General features: G+C 44.8%; 1 protein-coding gene across 1 annotated transcript; it reads right to left on the bottom strand.

Moving 5' to 3' along the window:
* Positions 1 to 369: 369 nt before the first annotated feature.
* Positions 370 to 25,005, bottom strand: LOC148791552 (uncharacterized). Its single transcript, XM_088888226.1, has 4 exons — positions 24,141 to 25,005; positions 23,319 to 23,477; positions 3,609 to 4,496; positions 370 to 440 (listed from the first exon to the last, which is right to left on the bottom strand). The coding sequence occupies exons 1-4, from the start codon at positions 25,003 to 25,005 to the stop codon at positions 370 to 372; spliced, it is 1,983 nt and encodes a 660-aa protein (XP_088744352.1).
* Positions 25,006 to 25,243: the final 238 nt, after the last annotated feature.

The following is a 25,243-nucleotide window of genomic DNA, read 5'->3' as shown; positions in this document are numbered from 1 at the left end:
CTCATTTGATAGATTGGAAGCACACCTGCAAGATGCCATGTACTACACAGAGCTTGCTGAAAAAAGGGAAACTCAAGTGGCCAAAGTGGAAATCATGCGATTGTCGAACCCAATGAATGAGCCTCTGACAACCTCAGAGAGAAAAAAGCGATCTTGGTGTGTATGGGTGACAGACAAAAGTAGAAAGAGTTACTACACCATTGTGGAAGAATATGAAGAAGTCGACATCTTAGTTACAAGGAAAGTAGTCTCAGAGGTATGATTCGTATTACCCTGTCTTGTCTTTTAATCAGAGTAATTGGTTTGCTTTTTAAAATAAAAGAGGAAAATAAGTACATATATGCACTCTAAACATTGTTTCATTCAAAACTATTGTGTTAAAAGACCAACTGTGAAACCACTATACAAAGATATTATGATGCTTTCATCGCAAGAAGAACCTGAACATACACAACAAAACAAAACAGCATCGAGAGTACATGAACTAATATCCTTAAAACATATGATAATGATAGGAGAAATACTGAGATAGTATTAATAACAGGACAATTCTAAGAAAACAAGGGAATACTGGATGAAATACACACACCTCCTAAGCACATGCAAGATTCGAATGGCGTAGTAGAGGAACCCTTGGAAGAAGTTAACATGGCCACCGAAGGAATGGAAAGGAGGCTAATGTTTGTGTCAACCAAGTTAGGCACTAAAGAGAAGGCAAAGCTGTTAGACCTCTTAAAAGCTTCTAACACCCATCCTAATCAGGAAATTAGGAGACTTGCCAGACGCGAATGAATTATTTTTTCTGCTATTAACAAAATTCCAAGATGTCTTCACCTGGTCGTGTGATCAGATGCTTGAAGTAAACTTAGCACAGGTCATGCATTTGCTGTACATCAACCCCAAATTCAAGTTCGTAAAACAACTGTAGCGTGTCTTCAAACCAAAAATAGCCTTGATGATCAAAGAAAAAGTTGAACAACTCCTGAAAGTGGGTTTGAGAAAGCCTATCATTCACCCACAATGGTTAGCCAATGTCATCCCAATCAAGAAGAAGAATGACCAGTTATGGTTAGTACCCAAATCCTAACACACTAGCTCATAACCATTAGTGAGGAACTAGTGCACTAACCTCCTTCCACTCTTACCTTAGGTGTTGTGTAGTCTTTAGGAACCTAAATAAGGCTTGCCCTAAGGATGAATTTTCACTACCAAACATGGAAATTCTCATTGGTCCTATAATCGGAAACCAATTATTCTCTTTCCCGGATGCGTATAGTGGCTATAATAAGATCTACATGGACCCTGTAGATGCACCTGTAGATGCATATAGTGGCTATAATAAGATCTACATGGTCCTATAATCGGAAACCGATTATTCTCTTTCCTTAAACTTACTAAGAAGTCCGGGAAATACAGATGGTCAATACAGCACCAACATGCTTTCAACTAGTTGATGCAAATACTATCCAAAGCCCTAACCATTTCTCATCCGAATGGTGGTCGAGAGTTCAGGATATACATAACATCTAACTTAGAAGCCATAGGTTGTTTGGTAGCCTAGGAGAATGACGAAAAAGTCGAGTAGCCCATCTATTATACCGTTTTGCCTCCAAGTCATGGTTCACCGGTTCAACTGGCCGAGTCGAATGGTTCAAGCCATGTTACGTCATATATATATATATATATGTGTGTGTGTGTGTACATATATGTTTATAAATGTATATATCTTATCAATAAATAATGTAAAAATATTTTAGATATGTTATATATATTTTTATATTTAATTTATATTTTTCTAATTCAGTTTTTAATTTTTTATTTATAAAAAATGTTAAAAATTGAAATTTGAGGCCAAAAAAAGTGTTTTTTCTTTTGCAAAAAATTGTGGGGCAAGGTGTGTATGGCTCCTTGGAATGCATAGATCTTAAAAAGTTACCCAAAATCAAAAAAAAGAAAAACAATCACCACAATCAGACATTGGAGTGCAAAGTTATGGCCTCCGAAATTTTGCATACATTAAATGTGCAACCCGTAACCAAGTGATCAGGTCGAATGGATCAGCAGTCAAATTGGCCAGATCAAATGGTTCTTGATCAAATCAACAATTTTTGACTGTTTAATGGGTCTTGACTAAACCGAACCTAAAATCCTGACTGGCTGACAATTCGAATGATTTGACTGGCCGGGTTCCCAACTAAGTTCAGGGCCCGTTCCCAACTAAGTTCAACCCATTAGAGAGGAATTTACTAGCTCCAAAAGGTTACGGCATCTATGTCAAACTCGGATAGTAGTGGACCCTTGGCACTTCAATGAAGGTTTACATTTCTTTTAAGGGCAGGATCTACCTGAACCACCACTCCCCAGTCCCCACAATTAGAGATCCTCAAGCAATTTCACAATAGTACCTGCGAAGGCTACCCAAAAACGCTACAATGCATCAAGGAAACAATTGTACCACCACATCAGATCTAGGCCCATATCTCCATGAACTTTATGGGCTCGCTAACTCACAATGAAATACTTCATTCATATAGTGGATTGAATTTCCAAATATGCCCATTTTCTACCCATAACAAATCTATATATAACCTATTCCAAAGCGCAACTATTTTTAAAATAAATATTCCCCCTACCCTACAAGCATGCAGGACTCAATTATCTGCAACTGAGATGTAACATTTACAAATAAATACTAATGCGTTTTCTTCAATCTCCGTAGTATATATAGATTTTAATTTCAGCTTGTGATGCACTGATGCCATGAATTAAATAATAAAAATAAGAATTATAAGAAGTATTATAAATTTATTAAATATTTTAAAGAAATTTGTCTAAAAATCATTTCTATTAAACTCACCACAACTTTTCAAAATGTCTGAAATTCACCATGTCAATAATTTTTTATTTTCCAAAGCTTACCTTCCCTTAGTGCACCCGTTAACTTTTCTTAGAGGTGTCCACATAAATAACAATTTTCATAACCAAATTACTCTTGAATGGCGAATTAGAAGAAAAGGGTGCTTTTCAGCTTTCAATTTTCATGTATTGTTTTTGCATTTTTAGTATTTTATTATAATTTCCAATGTTTTTACTAATACACACTATGCTTTAATTATTTTTCTTTATTATATGGATTTTAATAAAAACATTAAAATTATTATTACTATTATTGTTTTATTTATTGTTATCATTTAAAACTATAACATGCAATACATGTATACATTTCTACTCTTCCCAAACTGAGCATGAACAAAAAAACAGATATAACCTTAGCTAAAAACACTGGTACTGTTATTTGGATGGGTCGGGTCGGGTTTGTTAAACCTATTCCAAGTAGTCAAGTCGGGTTGGATTGCCTTCAGATCGGGTTTGGGTTGCAAAACCCATACATACAGAACTCGATCATTTGACATCCTTACAAGAGTAAACTGTAAGACATGAGCACATGGGCGATCCAAAGAATTCCCTTACCAGATCAATGGTTTTGATTAGCGACTTCCGTACGTCAATAACAATAATGCATTTATTATCATTCAATTTTCATATTGAATATTTGTATTTAAATTTTAAAGTAAAAGAAGATAAATTCTTTGAACTTAATACCATACCTCGGCATCCATCGTGGAGATAGGGATTCCCTTGATAACCTGGCAGGCAATTGCAAAGATATCCAACGCCATTTGTGGAGTTAGTGCAATAGGTGTTGCTCCCGCAGGCATAATCAACAACTACATCTCTTTCTGCTCCCTCGCAACTCTGGTTTCGAATTGCCCAGTCCAGAATTATGGAAGTGTTGATCCCGACATTGACAAGGTGTTCCACATCGTTTCTCATCTCCCAGAGCTGTGCTACTTGTGAGTCAAATAATGAATCCTGGTCGTCGGACAGAAGAACAGCCAACCCACATCTACTAATATTCCTTGTGTATGCGAAGTCGTTAAGGCTCCTTGTGCTTGCTTCAAAGTCATTAAGATCGTTTGGTATGGTTGTCTGGCAGCAACCATAGCCGGTGCAAGATGAATTAGCTGTCACTTCTGTATCGTTCAAGCATGATGATCGACATTCCACATTGAACACAGAGCCCTCGTAATCATCCAATTCGCCATACATGTTGCAACCGACTGCCATGAATCTGTTTCTGGTATTGGAGAGCCTGTATGTGTTTGGAAAAGAATATCCAATGTCATAGCCCTCCAGTTTATAATGAAGACCCACCAGGTCTTCATCTTCACCCGTGTAACATCTTACGCTTCCCAGAATGGAAGTCGTTAGTTGATGAGCATCAAGTGATATATGGAGAATGGTATGCTCATCTCCCTCATAATCGCCATAAAACGTCAATTTTGGAGGAAGGATGGCAGTGTCGCAGAATAACTTGAAGTCATCATTTTTGAAACAGGTTGGATCATCTCCCACTAGGCCAAACGGGTACGGGATGCTAACATTCCCACATTTGCTTTGGCAGCCAGGCCTTGTATCCGACGATATCACTAATGCTGTCATCATCATTATGAGACGAGGTGATGAAGAAAATACTAAATACACTTTCCAATCTAATTTCTTGCTTTCATAACTTTATGTGGAGCATATTCAACATAGAAGCAATAAGACAAGAATTTTGATAAAAAAGACATGATTGGTTACCACGTTTTTGTTACGCTCGCAATCATCTTATGAGTCATTACTTCCAGCCCCTTCCTTGTCTCTGGCTTCCCTAGATTCTAACTCACAGCACTTAAACATCTCTTTCATCAAGTTAATCTAAAGACCTTGGCACCCTCATTGTAGAGCACAACAGACAAGTGGAACCACACAAAAGGAAGCAATATAATAGTATTCAAATTGAAGCAAATAGTATTCTAACTCACACAACTTAATGCAAAATACATACAAACATTATATATATTCAAACTATACTATACACTAACACAACAATATTTACCACTTTTAACTTTGAAATTACATTGATAACCATAGGGGGTGTGCCCCTATTTATACTTGTATTCACTGCTTATAAGAGGCAGTTCAAACAAAATTTTTGGTCTCTAAATGGTCCACGTGGGGCCTTTTATTTTCACAAGTATTATGTCGGTTTTGTAAACGAACTAAAGAAGTCAATGTTGACTCTATGCACGTGCTATTTTTCTCTCATTGCCTTTTGCTATTTTTCATTTTGATAAGCTTCTTTATAACTAGTCGATTTAGGGTCAATGATTTCATCAGCAAGTGCAACATCTATATACTTAGGGTTAGGATGTCTAACCATTGTAATTTTTGTCTTGGTTGCTCCTCTAAATCCTCCATTTAATTTGTATGACTCTATGCACGTGCTCCAACTACCATAGTTATAGTGATTTAACTTCTCCATTCTTGCTAGTATGTTGGCTAAGCCTGTCATTATGATTGGTGAAATCCTCATCTATTGCCTTTCAAATTTCACCAAGAAACTTAATCCTCATCAATTCATCAGAGTGATGACTTCGGTCAACCTACTTTATACCAAATGTAGAGCAAAACAAGCGAAACAACTATGTATGTGACTTAATGCAAAATACACACAAACATTTATAAATTCAAACTATACTACACACCAACACAACATGTATCACTTCTAACTTGAACATTACATTGATAACTGTAAAGGCCTAAAGGGTGAACCCCTATTTATACTTGTATTCACCGCTTATAAGTGGCAGTTCAAACAAATTTTTTAGTCCTTAAATGGTCCACGTGGGGTCCTTTATTTTCTCTAAGCATTTCTGGAACTCAGCTAGGGCTAATTATTCTTGAAATGTATAATGTATTAACACATATGTCTAGTCAATTCAATTATGAGAATTATTACTGACGAAGGGAAATTTGGCCCGACCTCGCAATCATCCGACACGTGGTAAAAGTAGGCAGTTCGGGGTAGCAAAGCACCCAAAACACAAGCACCAAAGGTAACTAACAGTCCTGGAGCCCGAGCTCCCCGCTAGGAACCCAAGCCCACTCTAGGGACTCGAATTCTACAGACCGGATCTCCTACCAGGAGCCTGAGCTCCCCACTAGGAGTCCGAGCTCCTTACTAGGAACCCGAGCTCCCTACGAGGAGCCCGAACTCTCTCAGGCCCTAAAGGCCATGACCCGAGCTGGCCCACGGCAGCTCGGGGTACTCCCCTTTGGCCGAACTCAAGACTCCACCTCACTCGCCATTCCAGCACTCCGCCTCCGAAACATCAGACTGGCCAAACGTACCTGACACCAAGGATGTCCGCACCCAAGGGCGGCGTACCTGACTGATTTGGGATCTGACGCTTGACAACCGCGCTTCAAACGGTCTCCTGCCACCGCCGCCTGCCACCATCGCCATCAGCCACAGAGACGGCCCTGACAAAGGAGGCAGTGACGGTTCTGTCCAGCCAGAGGAGATGACATCCGAACTGGCAGGAACCCAGAGATAATCATCCCGACCTGACAGAAGCTTGGGAGTGAGTGCGCGAGGTGGTTATAAAAGGCTCCCTATCTCCCAAGAACGAGGTATGCTAACTCTGCGCTTTCTGGTTTATCTTGCCTTTGAAGGATTCTAACTTGAGTTTCGGAGCCTTTACACCGGGTTCTCCTCGGAGCTTCTTCATCTCCTCCGTTTCAGGCCCCCTGCTACTCAGTTCAGAGGCAAGATCGCTGACAGCTAAGACCGGCCGGATTGCGCACCATCAATTGGCGCCGTCTGTGGGAACACGCTTCAAAAAGCCTCCCTCCAAACTCTCATACCCCTTTCTTCTTCTTCTTTGAAAAACCCAACACTCATGGCCTCATCCAACAACGCCGGATGCGGCACGGAAACAAACACCACCGGGGAGCGACCCCAAGCTCCCGTAGTATGCATCGGACAGTTCACCATCCCCCTTCTTGTGGATGGAATCCACAACTTGGATGCGCCTCAAACAGTGGCGCCCACGAATCCTCCTACCATGAACATCCCCTCTTCGTTCCCTGTCGAAACAACTTTTGCTGAACCAACCGCCGTTCCCCTGGTCCCCCTGGCGACTCGCCCAAACCAGTTGGACGACCTGATGCAATGCATGCGGGCGATGCAGGCCCAAATGCAGCAATTCCAGCAACACCAACTCCAGCAGCACCAAGTGCTGCACCACCTCTCCCAACATCATTATCAACAGCAGTTCCCTCAACTACCCTTGACTCAGTCACTGCTTCCACCTAGGCACCCAGCCCCGAAGCAGGTTAAAGCCTCCCCTCAGGGTGGACGCCCTCACCGGGGAGAAACCTCCTAGCCGCAGAACCCCCCTAACAGTCAAGCCTCATCTCCGGGCCGAAGGGAAAAGAAAATCACCCCCGCCTCGCAGCTCGCGGGCGGAACAGGAACCTCGCCCGCGAGGTCAGCACCTCGGCACTCTAGACCCGAATTCCCGCTCACGGAGAACCGGTTCAGTGCCTTAGTAGCAGACTACCGGCATTCCGGGCCCGTCGAGCTCGGCAACACAGAGGCCAGCAGCGCCAGTACCAGGCCCACTCAGCGAAGGCGTCGGCAAAGTCGTCGAACCTCCACCCGCATCCTGCCCGAGCTCAAAGGAAAGGAAGAGACGAGCTCAAACGAGGTAAAAGTTACCCCAATCCTCTCAGTTCCCTCTCCCCTTGCATCAGAACTCCTGGCAGTCCCCTTGCCCAGAGACTTCAAGCTCCCACCTTTGGATAAGTATGATGGATCCTTCGACCCCAACGACCACGTTGATGCTTTCCAGTCCCAAATGCACCTCGCTAGGGCCAGTGAATCATGCATGTGCGTGGCCTTCACCACCACCTTCAGGGGGGTGGCCCGCACCTGGTACAGGAACCTAGCCCCAGGGTCAATAAGAAGCTGGACCCAGTTTGTGCAGGTCTTCACGGCACACTTCGTCACCAGCAAGCGGTACCCCAGAACGGAGGAAAGCATCTTTGGGGTGGTCCAGAGAGAAGGAGAATCCATCCGGGGCTATATCAAGCGGTTCAATGAAGCATGCTTACAGATACCGCGATTGGACCCCGCAGTACAAATCACCGCGGCCAAGAGAGGAGTAACGCACAAAGAATTCAAATGGCACATGGTAGCCAGCCAGCCCGCGACCGTGGCCGAATTCCTCAAACTCGCGGACAAGTTCATGCGAACAGAGGAAGAAATCAACCAAAGAACCGAAGCCGGGGTCGAGAAAAGGAAAAGAGAAGGTGAGCCCACCAACCCAAGTGACAGGAGAAACCCAGCCCGAGAGGCGAAGCCGAGCCAGCCGTCCCGAGCTCCCCAAGCAGTTCGGACGGATTACACGCCATTAAACGCGAGGCGGACTGAGATCCTAATGACGATCAAGGACGCTTCGTACATGAAGTGGCCACCTCGCCTGAAGGGGAATCCAAATGAGAGGAACAAAAATTTATATTGCAGTTTTCACAAAGATCATGGTCATAGTACCGAACAATGTAATAATCTCCGGGACGAGATAGAGGGACTCATCCGTCGCGGATACTTGAGAAATTTTGTATAGTATGATAGTAATAATAACAATAAGGCAGGTCGGCAAGGGGAGCACGGAAAGGATGTTCCCGAGTCCAGCAGCAAACTAGCCGAAGCGTTGCAACGACAGCCTCCGGAAGAGAGGCCAGTTCGAGGAACCATCCATGTGATAGTGGGAGGTTCGGTGGTGGCAGGATGTACTTCGGCAGCAGCTCGGACATCAGTTCGCGAGGCAGCCCGAGAAGAGCAGAACCTCCTAAGAGGCCGAAGACGGAAAAACCGATATTCTTCACAAAAGACGATGCGCGAGGTGTCCATTACCCTCACGATGACGCGCTCGTCATAAAACTAAGGATCAGCGACTTCGAGGTCAAGCGCGTGCTTGTAGATTCGGGGAGCTCGGCAGACATCCTCTTCAAGTCAGCATTTGAGCAGTTACAGTTGTAGAAACACGAACTGAAACCCTCAAATACCCCCCTAGTAGGCTTCCGCGGAGAGGAAGTCAGGCCTCTCAGAAAAGTAACAGTACCTGTGGAAGTTGGCACATGGCCCTGTGCGGTCAGACTCAACCACGATTTCCTGGTAGTCGCGACCCCCTCCCCATACAATACCATAATAGGACGGCCACTTACGCACATTCTGCGGGCAGTGGTCTCCACCTACTATCTGGCAATGAAGTTCCCTACCAACTTCGGTGTGGGGGTAGCGCGGGGCGACCAACTTGAGTCCCGCAAGTGTTATGTTGCCACCCTGAAGGGAAAGACAAAGGCAGCCAACGACCTCGAACTAGAGCGGCCTACGGAGCAAGGCGAAGAGCGAGCTTCGCCCACGGAGGAGACAGTCGCGATCCCGACCTCACCTGAGGACCCAGCTCGCACACTCCAGATCGGTGCTTCCATCGAGGAACCTCTGCGAACCAAACTGGTAAGTTTCTTACACCAAAATTTAGATATTTTTGCATGGTCCGCAGCCGACATGCCCGGTATTGACCCTGGCCTTATAACTCACACACTTAACACTGACCCTGTAGTCAGACCCGTTAGACAGAAGAAACGCAACTTAGCCCCAGAGCGCTGGAGAAGTTCATTACCCGAGCTGGGTGGCCAACCCAGTGCTGGTGAAAAAGGCAAACGGCAGGTGGCGCATGTGCGTCGACTACACCGACCTGAACCGAGCTTGCCCAAAAGACTGCTTCCCCCTCCCCAGGATCGACCGCCTAGTAGACGCGACCTCGGGACACGAGCTGCTAAGCTTCTTGGACGCCTACTCGGGATATAAGCAAGTCAAGATGGACCCATCCGATGAGGAAAAAACCAGCTTCATAACCGAGTTCGGCCTATACTGTTACAAGGTCATGCCCTTCGGACTGAAGAATGCTGGGGCGACCTTCCAAAGACATGTAAATAAGCTATTTCGGCCCCTAATCGGCACGAAAATAGAGTGTTATGTAGACGACATGGTCGTCAAGACGCAGTTCTCACAAGAGTTAATACAAGACTTAGATTCTGTTTTCCAAATTCTGCGTCAATTTAGCATGAAACTAAACCCCAACAAGTGTGTCTTCAGTGTCACCTCGGGTAAGTTCCTAGGCTACATTGTCAACCGGCGCGGCATCGAGGCCAACCCGGACAAGATAAAAGCCATCCTAGATATGAGACCGCCTAGGAAAGTAAAAGAAGTTCAGAGGCTAAACGGCCGCATAGCCGCTCTAAGCCGCTTCGTGTCCAAGTCAGCAGATCGCTGCCTACCCTTCTTCAAAGCAATCAAAGGCAAAGGGTTCGAGTGGACCCAAGACTGCCAGCTCGCGTTCGACGAGCTAAAAGGTTACCTCGCCAGTATGTCAACTTTAGCTCGGCCCGAGGAGGGCGAGGTCTTAGAGCTGTACCTCTCGGCAAGCGACGAGGTGGTCAGTTCGGTACTAGTAAAAGAAACAGACCGGGTCCAACGACCCATATATTATGTTAGTAAAATCTTGCAAGGAGCAGAGACAAGGTACCCACAGATAGAAAAGCTAGCGTATGCACTAGTGGCAACAGCGCGGAAACTCCGCCCGTACTTCCAGGCTCACACCGTCATAGTCTTGACCGACAAACCTCTAAGACAAGTTTTACTCAAACCCGAGGTTTCCGGTCGACTGACGAAATGGGCCATCGAGCTTAGCGAGTACAATCTCCAGTACAAGCCAAGAACTGCCATTAAGGCCCAAGCCTTGGCAGATTTTATCGCCGAGTGCACTTTTGGCCTCGAAGCCCCTGGGCTGGCCGAGCCCGGGATCCCCAGTTCGGGCGAGCCCGGAGCTCCCAAGCCAGTAGAGTCTGAACCCCGTGAAGTAGTAGCCAGTGTGGCATCTCTCCCAGTTAGGCCAAGCGCGAACTCGGATGAAGAGCCCTGGATCCTTCATGTAGATGGCTCCTCGAACCAGCAGGGCAGCGGGGCTGGAATAGTCCTGCACGGCCCAGGTGGCGCGAAACTGGAATACGCACTACGCTTTGAGTTCGCGGCATCCAACAACGAAGCAGAGTACGAGGCACTGATAGCCGGGCTGAACCTAGCTCAGAAGGTAAGAGCAAAGCACATAGTCATTTGCAGCGATTCTCAGCTCGTGGTCAACCAGGTTACGGGCGAATACGAGGCACGCGAGCTCGCTATGATCGCATACTTAGCAAAAGTGAAAATGCTCTACTCAACTTCCAGTCACACTTCATCAGACAAATCCCGATGTCAGAGAACACTGAGGCCGACGCCCTGTCACGACTAGCCAGCACGAGTCACAACACCATGAGAACCGTGTACATAGAAGACTTACCTCGGCCTAGCATTCTCAGAGGGGCAGAGGAGGTCGCCCCCGTCACTGAGGCAGAGCCGAGCTGGATCGACCCACTCGCGAGCTTCCTGATAAACGGAACCCTCCCCGCGGACTGCAACGCAGCCAAAAGGGTGCAGCGCCAGGCAGCCAAATACGTCATAAGAGAAGAGCGATTGTATCGGCGATCCTACACGCTCCCCTACCTACGCTGCTTGCGACCTGCCAAAGCCGAACTTGTACTACGTGACATCCATGAAGGGCTGTGCGGCAAACACCTGGGGGGCAGAGCCCTCGCCCAAAAAGCACTCCGACAAAGGTACTACTGGCCAACAATGAAGGCAGAAGCGATCGAGCTCGTCAGGAAATGCGACAAGTGCCAAAGGCACGCCAATATGCACCACCAGCCTGCTGCCGACCTCAAGTACCTCACCAGTCCATGGCCCTTTGCGCAATGGGGCATCGACCTCCTAGGGTCTTTCCCACCAGCAACAGGAGGAAGAAAGTTCCTAGTGGTGGCAGTAGACTACTTCACAAAATGGATAGAGGCTGAACCTCTGACAACGATCACAGCCCGAAACATACATAACTTCTTCTGGAGGAACATAGTATGCCACTTCGGACTACCTCGGGTACTGATCTCCGACAACGGCAAGCAGTTCAAGGATATCAAGTTCCAAGAATGGTGCCAAGACATGGGAATTCGTCAGAACTTCACATCGGTCGCACACCCACAGGCAAATGGTCAAACAGAAGTAATGAACAGGGCCATCCTCCGCGGACTGAAAGCACGGCTGGACCGAGCCAAAGGGTTGTGGGCAGACGAACTACCAAGTGTCCTATGGGCTCACCGAACCACGGAAAAAACCGCCACAGGAGAGACCCCCTTTAACCTCACCTACGGAACCGAGAAGGTAATCCCGACGGAAATCGAAGTACCTACGCTGCGACTAGAAGCATACGACGAACAGACAAACGAGAGCGAGTTACGCACCAACCTCGACCTACTGGACGAGGTGAGAGACCTCGCGCACATCCGAACTGTGGCCTACCAGCAAAAGGTAGCTCGGTACTATAACGCCAGAGTAAAGAAGAGGAACTTCCGCGTCGGCGACCTGGTTCTCCGTAAGGTCATGGCGCCCGAGCCCGGCATAGGGAAACTTGGACCAAATTGGGAAGGACCCTACAGAGTAAAGAAAGCACTCGGGGGGGCATACGAGCTCGAAACCCTAGAGGGAAAACAGGTACCCCGAGCATGGAACATTGTCAACTTAAGAAGGTACTACCTATAAATCGCCAAGGCAAGTACCCCGAAGCCAAGGTAAAAAACGAACTAAAAAGCCAGAATTGTCAGCTCGAAGACAGGACAACCAACACTTGAACAAAAAGTCAATCCATTTCAGATAAAGAGGTGTACATTCAGATAATAAGGTGTACATTTCATTTCATTTCATTTTACAAGTCCGGGGCCACCTCATCATTATCGGAAGCCACTTCGACGACACCCGAAGGCCCTGCCTCCCCCTCGGAGTCCGGTTCGGCATCAGCAGCGTTGGCCATCTCTTGAGTAATGCGCGAAGTGGATATGGCGCTGGTATCGAGCTCGGGGTACGTATTCCGGATCATCCACCGGCTTAGCTTAAAACCCCTCCTGTAGGAGTCCACCATCAGATCATCGAAATCCGGTGAAGCGATGTAATCACTGACAGCTTTCTTCTTCGTATCTTCGATGCCTTGAGAGAAGATCTGGGTCCTCTCCCTGATGTCCTCCTAAAGATACTCGACCTGATGCTCCAGGTCCAGCATCAATCCTGCCATATGCTTCACCACCACCCCCATGGCCTCAGCGTCTCTCTAAGACCTCGCCTGCCTAGACCTCACGAGACGAGCAGCCTCCTCAGCAGCATGAGCAGCCTCTTCGGCAGCTCGCACCTGCCGGGAACTCCTCTCCACCTGGTGCAGAGGGAGCTCGGTCCACGCCGCAACCACCTCAGGAAACATGGCCGCCTTACTCCTCTGAAGAGCATGCACCGGCGACAGCACACTCCTGAAGTCCCCCGGGGCCTCCGAACCCGATGGCCCAGCTCGCGTATGGGCAGACCCGGAGTAAGCGGGAGCCCCGTGTGAGTAGTTTCGGCATAAGGAGCCCCCACCGGCTCCTGCATGGGAGGAACCATCTCGAGCTCCATAGGCTGATCCTCTGCCGGGCAGCCGGGCGCCTCGGGCTCCGCACCCTGGGGTGGTTCGGCGCGAGCTCGCTTAGCCACCCGTTTTCTTCTCTTCATGCCCTGGAAAAGTTGCCCACCTCGGGTCCCTTGAGGATCCATCACACCTGCGAAAAAGAGTTCGGCATCAGTAAAACAAGCAAAAGAAAAACAAGACAGGATCGCTAGGGAAAGAACCTACCCGAACTCAGGCCAGCAGCAATAAGCTTGGCCTCCGTCAGATACCGTTCACACTCTAGCCCAAGCCGCGCCCACTGCCGGAGGCCCTTCACCGTCTCCTTATCAAGAGTGACACCGGAGTCGGGAGCGGCCACCCCCCAGCTAGTCTGAAACGGCCACCCCAGCGCACTTCGCACTCCGAAATAATCCCGCTTCCATGCCGGGACCTTATTAGGGAGTTCGTGTAAGAGCTTGAAGCCTGGGCGAGGGGACAGGTAGTATGCCCGCCTACGCCCAGGAAGGGGACCCGCTTGCTTTTTCAACATTAAAATAGAAAAGAGAAGCTCCAAGTCCACGGAAAGGTTCTCATCACAGAATAGGGAGATCGTCCCCACCAAATTCCTAATAGAGTTCGGGTGAAGCTGGCCTACCATCACACCGAAGTGGTTTAAGACCTCAACGAGAAGAGGATGAAAAGGCATTCGCAGCCCCGCAGCGAGCTGCTCCTGGAAAATTACGATCTCGTCAGGACCGTGTTCCCAAGGGAAACTACCCGAAGGGATGAAGTAAACGTACTCCCCAGGCAAGTTATAGTGGTGTATGAGGGATCGAAGTCCCTCAGGCGTCATAGTCGAAGGGCCGAACTGATCTAAGGCCCGGCCACGACGGGAGGATGACGCCAGTTTACCCGAGGCACCCCGGCCTGTGGGTTCGACCTCTTCCTCAAGACCTACATCAGGTTCACTTGAACTATCGGAGGAGGCAAGTCGGTTCGTGGAACCTACATCAGGCCCGCCTGAACTACCCGAATCCTCCGAGCTAGACATCAGGGAATGGAAGAAGGTTCCAAGAAAAGCACTCACCCGGAAAGAAGACTGAGTAGACGAGAGCCCGAACAAGCAGAAGGAACCTGAGACGCGAGCTGAAGAGCCTGGACGCGAACTGAAACTTAGGCGCGAGCTCAAGAAGAACAGTGGCAGCGACTGGGGTCCCCCCCACCCGCTACTTATATCCTCAGCAACCGGAAAGCAACGGTCCAGATCGAAGCCAATCCAACGGCCCACAGTCGCGCTGACCGCACGTCTTCCGAAGCTGAGACGTGACCAACGCATGTCTTTTTGAAAACGGACGGCGTCAGCGCACGTCTTTTTGAAAACGGACGGCGTCAGCGCACGTCTTTCGAAAGTGGAGGCGTCGCGCGCGTCTTGTCGAAATTGACGGGGCGTCAGCGCGCGTCTTTTCGAAACTGACAGGGTGTCAGCGTACGTCCTCCCGCAGTGAAAGCACCTGCAGCACGACTTCCGAAATTTGGGAAAACTGCCACCGTCACGTCTCCCGAACGCGCGCCTTTTTTTTTGAAAAGTCAAAATTAAAGTGCGCGCCATCAGTTGAGTAAAATTTCAAAAGAACTGACCAAAATCCTCCTGCTACCTTACGAACTCCCCGCGCAAAGACAGGACCCTTTTGCGCAGGGAGTGGGGGGCAATTGATGAAGGGAAATTTGGCCCGACCTCGGAATCACCCGACACGTGGTAAAAGCAGGCAGCTCGGGGTAGCAAAGCACCCAAAACACAAGCACCAAAGGTAACTAACAGTCCTGGAGCCCGAGCTCCCCGCTAGGAACCCGAGCTCACTCTAGGGACTCGAACTCTACTGACCGGATCTCCTACCAGGAGCCCGAGCTCCCCACTAGGAGTCCGAGCTCCTTACTAGGAACCCGAGCTCCCTACGAGGAGCCCGAACTCTCTCAGGCCCTAAAGGCCATGACCCGAGCTGGCCCACGGCAGCTCGGGGTACTCCCCTTTGGCCGAACTCAAGACTCCACCTCACTCGCCATTCCAGCACTCCGCCTCCGAAACATCAGACTGGCCAAACGTACCTGACACCAAGGATGTCCGCACCCAAGGGCAGCGTACCTGACTGATTTGGGATCTGACGCTTGACAACCGCACTTCCAACGGTCTCCTGCCACCGCCGCCTTCCACCATCGCCATCAGCCACAGAGACGGCCCCGACAAAGGAGACAGTGACGGTTCTGTCCAGCCAGAGGAGATGACATCCGAACTGGCAGGAACCCAGAGATAATCATCCCGACCTGACAGAAGCCTGGGAGTGAGTGCGCGAGGTGGTTATAAAAGGCTCCCTATCCCCCAAGAACGAGGTATGCTAACTCTGCGCTTTCTGGTTTATCTTGCCTTTGAAGGATTCTAACTTGAGCTTCGGAGCCTTTACACCGGGTTCTCCCCGGAGCTTCTTCATCTCTTCCGTTTCAGGCGCCCTACTACTCAGTTCAGAGGCAAGATCATTGACAGCTAAGACCGGCCGGATTGCGCACCATCAATTACCTTAAGAAAAGCCTTATACATAGCCTTCATCCTCATTCCTTAAGCAATGTGGGACATGGAAAACACTCAATTGTTGCACTAATTATTTAGTGTTGATCCAAATCCCACATTCCTCAAGAAAGAGAATGAAGGCCTTTCCTTCTATAAAACGATATTAACAATTAAATGAGGTTCGTGCCATAGCCTAAAGTCTAGCCAATCCTAATTTAATTTTTACTTGTGTAATTTTTTTTGTATGTATTACTTTTTTATATTACTTAATTTAAAATTTTAAATAAATTAAATTTTATTATTTCATTTCATGGGCTTAAAGTCTTTACTTGTTAGGCCCGAAAAGCCCGTAAACCTGGCTTAGGCCTATATAGAGCCGGTCTTGGGCTTGTGATTTAGGCCCAGGGTGCAGGGCCAGGCTTAGGCCTAGCTTCAAACCCTTATCATTAGTGCTCAGCCTGGACCAACCCGACCCATGATCAGCGCTAAACTCAAGCATGCTAGAGACTGAGCCATTGATTAGTGGAACCATTGCAAAAAAAAAAAGAGCTATCAACGCAATCAAATCCTTCATTACTATTTAGGGAGATTTGGATTGAGAGGTGTAAAGACTTTATAAAGGAAAGGCTACGTCGGTTAATCATGTAATCATTAGAATTACAAATTTGTTGAGAGAAATCAATAATCTAACCTCTTAAGCCTCGATCTATAGATGACAAATAGCAAGTGGTCCTTAGCTCTCTCTACCCCTATGAAATCAATTCTTCGCAAATGCTCAAAACGAATATTTTGGCTTTCCTCCTCACAATTTTGTTAAGATACCGATGGTACTTGCAGAGTCCATCCAGGCACCGGAGATGGAGGGGGAGTAGTATGAAATAGCTATATCCTATTTTCATTGCGTGTTTCTGTTCTTTCTATGGCTATTTCACGTCTATGATTGCTGAAGCTATTGTTCTTCGTGATGTAAGACTGTGTTTTGACCATGAATCAACATACTGTTATGTTGAATGTGATAACTATATTCTTGTTGACCTTCTCAAAAACAAAATTTCTGGTCCTTGACATACTTTCTACAAGATTCATGAAGTTTTACTTTTGGCTTCAGAGTTTTCTGTGACTTTTGCAAACATCTACAAGGAAACCAACAAACCTGCAGATATTCCGTGGTAAACTGGAGAATCCATTCAGCTTGTAATCCAAATTATGCTTTTTCCTTAGAGAAAACTTCAGTGCTCTTCTTGCGTTAAGAGTTTTGTAATGTCTTTCCTATTGTTTGTCTCTTTGAGATAGGTTGAGCGTTTAAGGGAGTGTAAATTAATTGATTAATGGGCTTAGGGAAAGATTGGGCTATGTCCTCCTTTGTAAGTTTCAACTTTGTTTTTGACAATGGTTAATAATATTTTAAGATGGGCTATGTCCTATCATTGAGCTGCAGCGGACTGACATTAAGCACCCTCATAGACATGGCTTCCAACTCTGATTCAAAGGTGAAAAGCCAACGTCCCACAGAAATCTCCCTGATCACCGGTAGCAAGTGACCTCCTCCAATAGTCGCCTCGGTCCAGTGGCTGAGTTCAAATGACAGATGAGGACCCTCAAGTTATTTGACGTACACCATCCTAATCACACTTCCCATTTGAATCGTCAGCCAAAGATCGAAGAGCTATTCTGCGATGCAGCACCCTCATAAACAGTTTTGTATGCCCTTAGCTTCAATCAGAATGATGTACTTTATGAGTTTATTGTAAATAAATAAAGATACATATTTGATTCATGTTCCCTTGGTATGTTTCTGTGTAATACCCTTAAACTGGACACTTAATGAGACTCGTGTTAGTTTAGAACGTTCACAGCCAGTGGGTCGGTCTGGGGAGACCTATCCGGACAAGGCTGACACTGTGGTGCCACCAAGTCGGTTGGGGTGGCCTGTCTCAGCTGCTAGGGTGAGACCCTAGGCACATACAGTGTAGGATTAATTGAATCTATGAACTGGACCAGATTTCCAGTATTGCCCTGGACCTTGGAGATTGATGGGCAAAACTGGAAAGTTACACCCGACCCCTAGACTCGATTATGATGCTAGACTAGGTGTCGGATTGGGCTGTCTTTGATATACCAATCAGTGAGATCCTTAACGGGGGTCAAAACCTAGGTATGTTGGGACAGTCCGAGAATTCATCTGAGTGGGTGATCATAGTGACAGGATCAGCCCCTTTGTCGGACAAAGGTAATGATCGGGGATGCACTCTCACTGATGGAAACCAAGACTGCCGGCAGCCGATTTCAACCGTTGAGATTTGTTTTGCAAAATATATTTTATATAAGATATAAAAGTATATATATGGTTTCTAAAATGTTTGCAAGAAGGTTTTAATTTCCGGGATCCATATGAGTGGAGAGTGCAACACTGTTCCTTGCAGCCGAGGGAGAGGTCCTCTCTTGTCGGGCAGTGTATGATCATTATGGGCTGAGAGGTTAAGTGTAAAACCATTGAGGATAATACCTGATGGGCTAATCTTGCATCTGCCCACAGTCCCTGCGTGTTACAAGGTGGCTTGGCCCAGGGACCTCTTAGGGTAAGTGTTGGGCCCGTAGAGCCCATTTGATGGGTTTCAGGGGGTACACTGTCTTTAACAGTGTATTCGGCCAGGCCTTGTAACAAAGGCTGGGCCGAACCTATGTGGCTGATGTGTAGATCAATGCTTGAGTCCCACGCCATACAAGGAAGCCCAACTGGGCAGCAGTTAAGAGGGTTAAGTGAGCACATAAGCTTAATGGGCCTAAAGCCCATTTCGAACTGGGCTGTTCATTTAATTAAGGGGCGAAATCTGAAGTGGATCAGCTAATGGGATTGGGCTTAGTCCCTATCCACTTAGAGAGTCCAAGATCTAAATAAGATTTAGATCTGGAAACCTCCTAATTAGATTAGGAGATGGCTGATCTGATCTCCAGATAAGATAAAGATTATCCCTTATCACTTAAAGGGACTTCTAACCCAAATGTGATTTGGATTAGCAACTCCTAATCTGATTAGGAGCTGATCCCTTTAGGATTATAAAAGAAGAAGGGGGCGGCAGCCTAAAACACACAACACAGATTATCTGGTTCTCTTTAGTGCTGAAAAAGAAGAGAGAATTCTGCTCCCTGCAAATACTCTCTTGCCGCCTCCCTGTTCTTGTCGCCCTGTTTGCCAGTTCGATCTCCAGCTGTGGGAGAAGTCAAGATTGGATCTTGACATAAGTTCTTTGAGAAATGACTGAAAGGAAGCTGTGCTCACGTACCATCTTGCTGATTCTTGCGAAGGACAGAGTTCTTGGAGAAGAACACTGCTGATTCTGCTCCACCTGCACTGCGCCATCTTCAGTGGGAGCAGTCTTTGGATCCTTCCTTGGGCGTGAACACCTCCATTGGGAGATAGTATTTCTCCGTATCAGGTATAATCCTCTCCCCTTCTGTTTGGTTTAGATCTGGTTCAGTTTATGGTTGAAAGTTGAAACCTAAGCTTTGCAAAACCTTTCATAGCAACTATAATTCCATGTGCTTTGAAACAAGCACATGAATAAATTGGTCAATGGGAACTATAATTCCATTAACCAATTTTCCCCCTAGCAAGTCCCAAAAATGAAAGGAGCCTTGATGTTGATGGAACCAATATTTTAAAACCGGCTTGGAGGCCAAATCATTTTTGTCTCTAGGTTGCGGGACACCAATATATATATATATATATCTATATATATATATATATATATATATATATATATATATATAAATGTTTATAAACATATATTTTATCAATAAATAATATATAATTATATTATGAATATAATATATATATATTACTTTATGTTTAATTTATATTTTTTAAATTAATTTAAAATTTTTTATTTGTAAAAATAGCAACACAACGCTCCATTGGAAGTTTGCATACATATTTAACATATGACTTATAACCCAGTTACCCTGTCGAACAGACAATCATCTGATCGACCGGATCAAACAAAATTTTTGGTCTTTAAATGACCCACATGGGGCCCTTTATTTTCACAAGTATTATGTCGGTTTTGTAAACCGACTATAGAAGTCGGTTCTGACTTATTTCACCGTTTTCTCTATATCACCGGAGCCCGTATCTTGTCTGCGCAGTGCCTCGACAAGGCCGCTGATTGCCTCCATTACCTTCCTTTTTAATTTGTGAAGATGCCAGAATATCTTCTAATCCACCTCTCTACAAAATAGACACTTCCTTCCGCCAACTCCACGGCATACCAAACTCTTCTAGCCGAATGCCTCTTACATAACACTTCCAAATCAGCCTTCTTTGCCACCCCAGCTTTTATAAATCAAGATCAGCCCCTCAACTTCACTTCTGTCTCCCACATTCCAACCTGATCCGAACCCAAAGATATCCCCTCAACCCAAATCCGAGTCTCCAATAGTCTCAGTAGAAACCGCAATTAAAGCGCCATTCGACACCGCTTCAAGGATGGTGAGATAGGCGCAACATGCAAAGATGAATCGGAGAAATACAGATAGGCTCAATACAGAATTCTGATTTCTACTGTAAATTTATAATATCAATGTCCTTCGATTAGTTGGCATCAATTTTAACCCTGGGCTAAACCATCATTCTGCCAAAATGAATTTGAAATTCCAACTTAAACGCTTCATCAGGTTCTTCAAGGGAAGTGTTACGCTCACAGCAGTTAAACCATCATTCTGCCAAAATGAATTTGAAATTCCAACTCATTTACTCTCATTCCTAACAACAAAACCAAGACAGCTCAGGAAAAATTGAAACTATCAAACTTCTGAATTTCTTCGTCTTCCCCCTCTACCACTACCACGGACACCATACTTCCCCATGCACCTATGGACTAACAGAATCCTCCACTTATTGGGGGATAACTTCACATAAGCATGGCTGTTGCATGGATGTCCTGCTACGTTGGAGGGCTCAAATATTACCCACACTCTACACCAACCGGTCGGTTTGGGTTATGTGGATGTTTTAGGGTTATGCGGATGTTTTAGTCGCAACTTCACCAAAGGAAATTCCTGAACTAGTGTAGATCATAGTATTCCCAATCCAGCCTATAATGAATGTTTTGAGAAAGATCAATTAATTCTCTCTTGGATTATTGTTTCCCAATCCAGCCTTTATTTCTCTATCTTTTCCTTCGAATCAAACATAGCCTTATGGAAAGTGGTTTTGTACTAATTGTTGAATATCGATGCTCACTAGATGTGCGGAATGCACTCTCTAAATCTTGTGCAAACTATTCACGCCCACGCTCTAGATTGATCCAACTTAGGAAACAGTTGCATTTAGCCTTAAGAAAGGAAGGGCACCTTTAGCTTGTCAGTTGTATGAGAGAAGGGCACCTTTAGCTTAGGAGACAGCTACATGGACATCTCTTTTAGAACCTTGGGTCACCTTGGGGTGTAAGCGAGTCGAGCCTACTTCCAAGCTGTTCAGGCTCGGCTTGCTAAATACTCGAACTCAGCTTACAGTAATCAAATTCAAGTCGAGCTTAAACTCGAGTCGAGTAATTGGTTGAGTTAAGTTCAAGCTTTACAATAATCAGCTCCATGGCTCGTGAGCTTAATTGAGTTCATAATAAAATAATATAATATTTTTTAACATATTTGTATTTATAATATAAATAAATATTAATCTTTTTATATTAACTTATTTATAATATAAATGAATACATTTATAATTGGCATTTAAAAATATATTTTTATTTATAATACTTATAATATTAATTTATTTATAATTTTTAATATATTTTAGTTTTAGTATACTTAATATTAATTTATTTAAAATCGGCTCAAATAAAACTACTCGAGCCGACTCTCAAGTTTCAACTCAAGTCAAGTTTCGAACTCTATGTTTTTTAATCGAACTCGAGCTCGTGATACTCGGCTCGACTCAACTCGATTAATACTCCCCAATGGTACTTTTAAATTAGAACGGTCTCCTTTTCGAACTCTATGTTAGTCAACGGGACTGGGCTTGTGAAGTGGGCCCACCTACAACTTTGTTAGGCACCAATCACCAAATGAGAAAAGAGCCCAACACCGAACTCGACACAGAAACCACCACCTATCACTCGTTAGCCGTCCCTCCCACTCGAAACCACTTGTCACTCATCAACCTATTGTTAACTGGTTCAGCAACATTTGGGATGTTGGTTTGTAGGGCTGTCAAAAGGACGGATTCAAAGCGGTCGGCTCGGTTCTGGTTTAAGAAAGTTCTGGTTTTTGATATATATATATATATATATATATATATATATATATATTATAATTTAATCCATCAGATTAGACCTGATTATCCTGAGAACCGATTAATTCAATTTTATGTCGAAAATTACACACCCTACCGTTTTAGATTGTTCAAATGTAAGGTTGTGGAATGAAGAATCTTTCAATCATCTTTTCTCTAAACATTTCTAGAACTCAGCTAGGGCTAGTTATTCTTGAAATGTATAATGTATTAACACATGTCTTGTCAATTCAATTATGAGAATTATTATCTTAAGAAAAGTCTTATATATAGCCTTCATCCTCATTCCTTAAACAATGTGGGACATGGAAAATACTTAATTGTTGCACTAATTATTTAGTGTTGATCCAAATCCCACATTCCTCAAGAAAGAGAATGAAGGCCTTTCCTTCTCCTATAAAACGATAGTAACAATTAAATGAGGTTCGTGCCATGGGTAATTTTTTTGTATGTTTTACTTGTGTAATTTTTTTGTATGTATTACTCTTTTATATTACTTAATTTACAAATTTAAATAAATTAAATTTTATTATTTTATTTTCATGGGCTTAAAGTCTTTACTCGTTAGGCCCAAAAAGCCCGTAAACCTGACCTAGGCCTATATAGAACCGGTCTTGGGCTTGTGATTCAGGACCAGGGTGCAGGCTGGGCCAGGCTTAGGCCTAGCTTCAAACCCTTATCATTAGTTCTCAGCCTGGCCCACCCGACCCATGATCAGCCCTAAACTCAAGCATGCTAGAGACAGAGCCATTGATTAGTGGAACCTTTGCAATAAAAAAAAGAGCTATCAACACAATCAAATCCTTTATTATTATTTAGGGAGATTTGGGTTGAGAGGTGTAAAGACTTTATAAAGGAAAGGCTACGTCGGTTAATCATGTTATCATTAGAATTACAAATTTGTTGAGAGAAATCAAGAAAGTTTGTGAAGACATATAAGATGCCTGCCTTTATTTCCTACTTAAATAATTATAAAATTTGAAGAAAACTGGAAAAATTAAAATTTGCGAAGACATACCTTGGCATCCATCAGGAAGATAAGGATTCCCATAAAAACCTTCGGTACATTGGCATATATATCCAGGGCTGTCTTTGGAGATGTAGCAGTTGGTGTTATTCCCACATGCGTAATTGCTATTTGCTTTCTCACATGTCTTTGGATTAGACCCGTCCGATGCTATGCATGCATATAAATTAAATTAAGATCTAATTCTTAAACTAAATTCTGCTCTTTTAGAGGTTTGGGAGTGTTTAAAAATAAGTGTTCATTTGAAATAAATACTTATTTGGGATTGGACCACATTATTAAGTGTTTATTGGTATTTAGGAAATAAGCTCAAAAAAAGTATTTATTTTAAATATGAGGGGTTACTACTCCCCATTGTGTATCCCTTCAAAAGGAATAAAAAAAAGTAAATAAGTGCTTATTCAAACACTTATTTTTATGATAAGCACTCCCAAACATAGCCGAACTTTGACCAATTAATCAATACTACTCTGAGAAGTTTGATGAATACCAGCTGATTAATTTAACTGGTTAACACTTACGATATCCAAAGGATATCAAGAAAGAGAAAATTCAAACGGTACCGAAACCGTTGAATGATGAGAAAATGGGCAATCCAGACAAATCCTACTTGCCCGATCAACGATATTGACGACATCAAGAGTTCTCCTATGACAATATTGAAACGCAATTAAGCTCAGTTTGGAAGGAGTAGAAATGCAAATATGAAGAAAATACAAGGTTTTGCACTCAACATATTTGTATTTATACTCCTTCCAAACTGAGCGAGCCTTAAGTGAAAAGCAAGAGAATAATTAGAAATTGAGTTCATACCTTGGCATCCATCGGGGAGGTAAGGATTCCCATCGTAACCTTGCAAACAATGACAAAGATATCCAGGGCCATTTGTGGAATTGGAGCAGTATGTGTTTCTCCCGCAGGCAGAATTGTTCATTCCTCGTGCTTCCTCGCAAGACTTATTGTTGTTTCGAATTGCCCAATCCAGTACTATTGGACGTCGAATGCCAGAAGTTACAAGGTCGTTCACGTTGTTTCTGATATTCCAAAGTTGTGACACTTGCGACTGTAAGTCATCTTGATCGGACAGAACAACAATCCCGCATCTACTAACATTCCATGTGTATGTGAAGTTGTAAACGCTATGAATCTGTATTTGAAAATCAGCGATACCCTTGGGTATCGTGGTCTGGCAGCATCCAAATCCACTGCATGGAAAGCCCATTATCAGTTTGGTATCGTTCAAGCATTTTGAGGTGCAAGCCACGTAGAACTCTTTGCCATTGTAGTCATACAAAGTACCAGATGTGTCGCAACCGACGATGGTCAATCTGTTTCTGGTATCCGAGACCCTAAATGCATTTGAAAATTTAACCTTAGGGTCGTCATGCCCCTCCCAATTGTTGAAAGGGTTGGTGCCCGTGTAGCATTTGGCAGCTCCAAGAACAGAGGTCGTCAGTTGGCCTTGCAGAGATATGTTCAAAACGGGCAAATTGTCGTGGAACGACAATTGAGTTTCACCGGTGGTGTTGCATATTAAATGAAAATCTTCGTTCAAGAAACACTTTGGATCATCACCGATGCCAAACGGGTAGGGTATGGTGAGGTTTCCACATTTCTCCGGACAGCCGGGCCTTGTCAGAGACGTTAATGTCGACGACCCTGTTGTTGCTGCGTTCATCGTGACCAACCGTAGTAGGATGAAATGAAGAAGCAACAAGGGCCAAATCATGATCGGATGATAAATGCGTCCTCGGTAAAAGGAAGGAACAGAACGCTGTTGTACCTGGAAATGGAATCATCGTGACCCATGCCACTATAAATATAAGTACGACTGATCAAAGCTTACTACGCTGAGCCGTTTAATCCCAAGTCAATCAAGTGAATGAACTATCGATATTTTTCCAAGTCCCTAACGT

This window comes from Nelumbo nucifera, chromosome 5 (genome assembly GCF_055504915.1).
Source record: "Nelumbo nucifera cultivar China Antique chromosome 5, China Antique-T2T, whole genome shotgun sequence".
NCBI lineage: Eukaryota > Viridiplantae > Streptophyta > Magnoliopsida > Proteales > Nelumbonaceae > Nelumbo > Nelumbo nucifera.
Note: the sequence above shows the minus strand (reverse complement) of the source record. Positions and strands in the feature narration are given on the sequence as shown.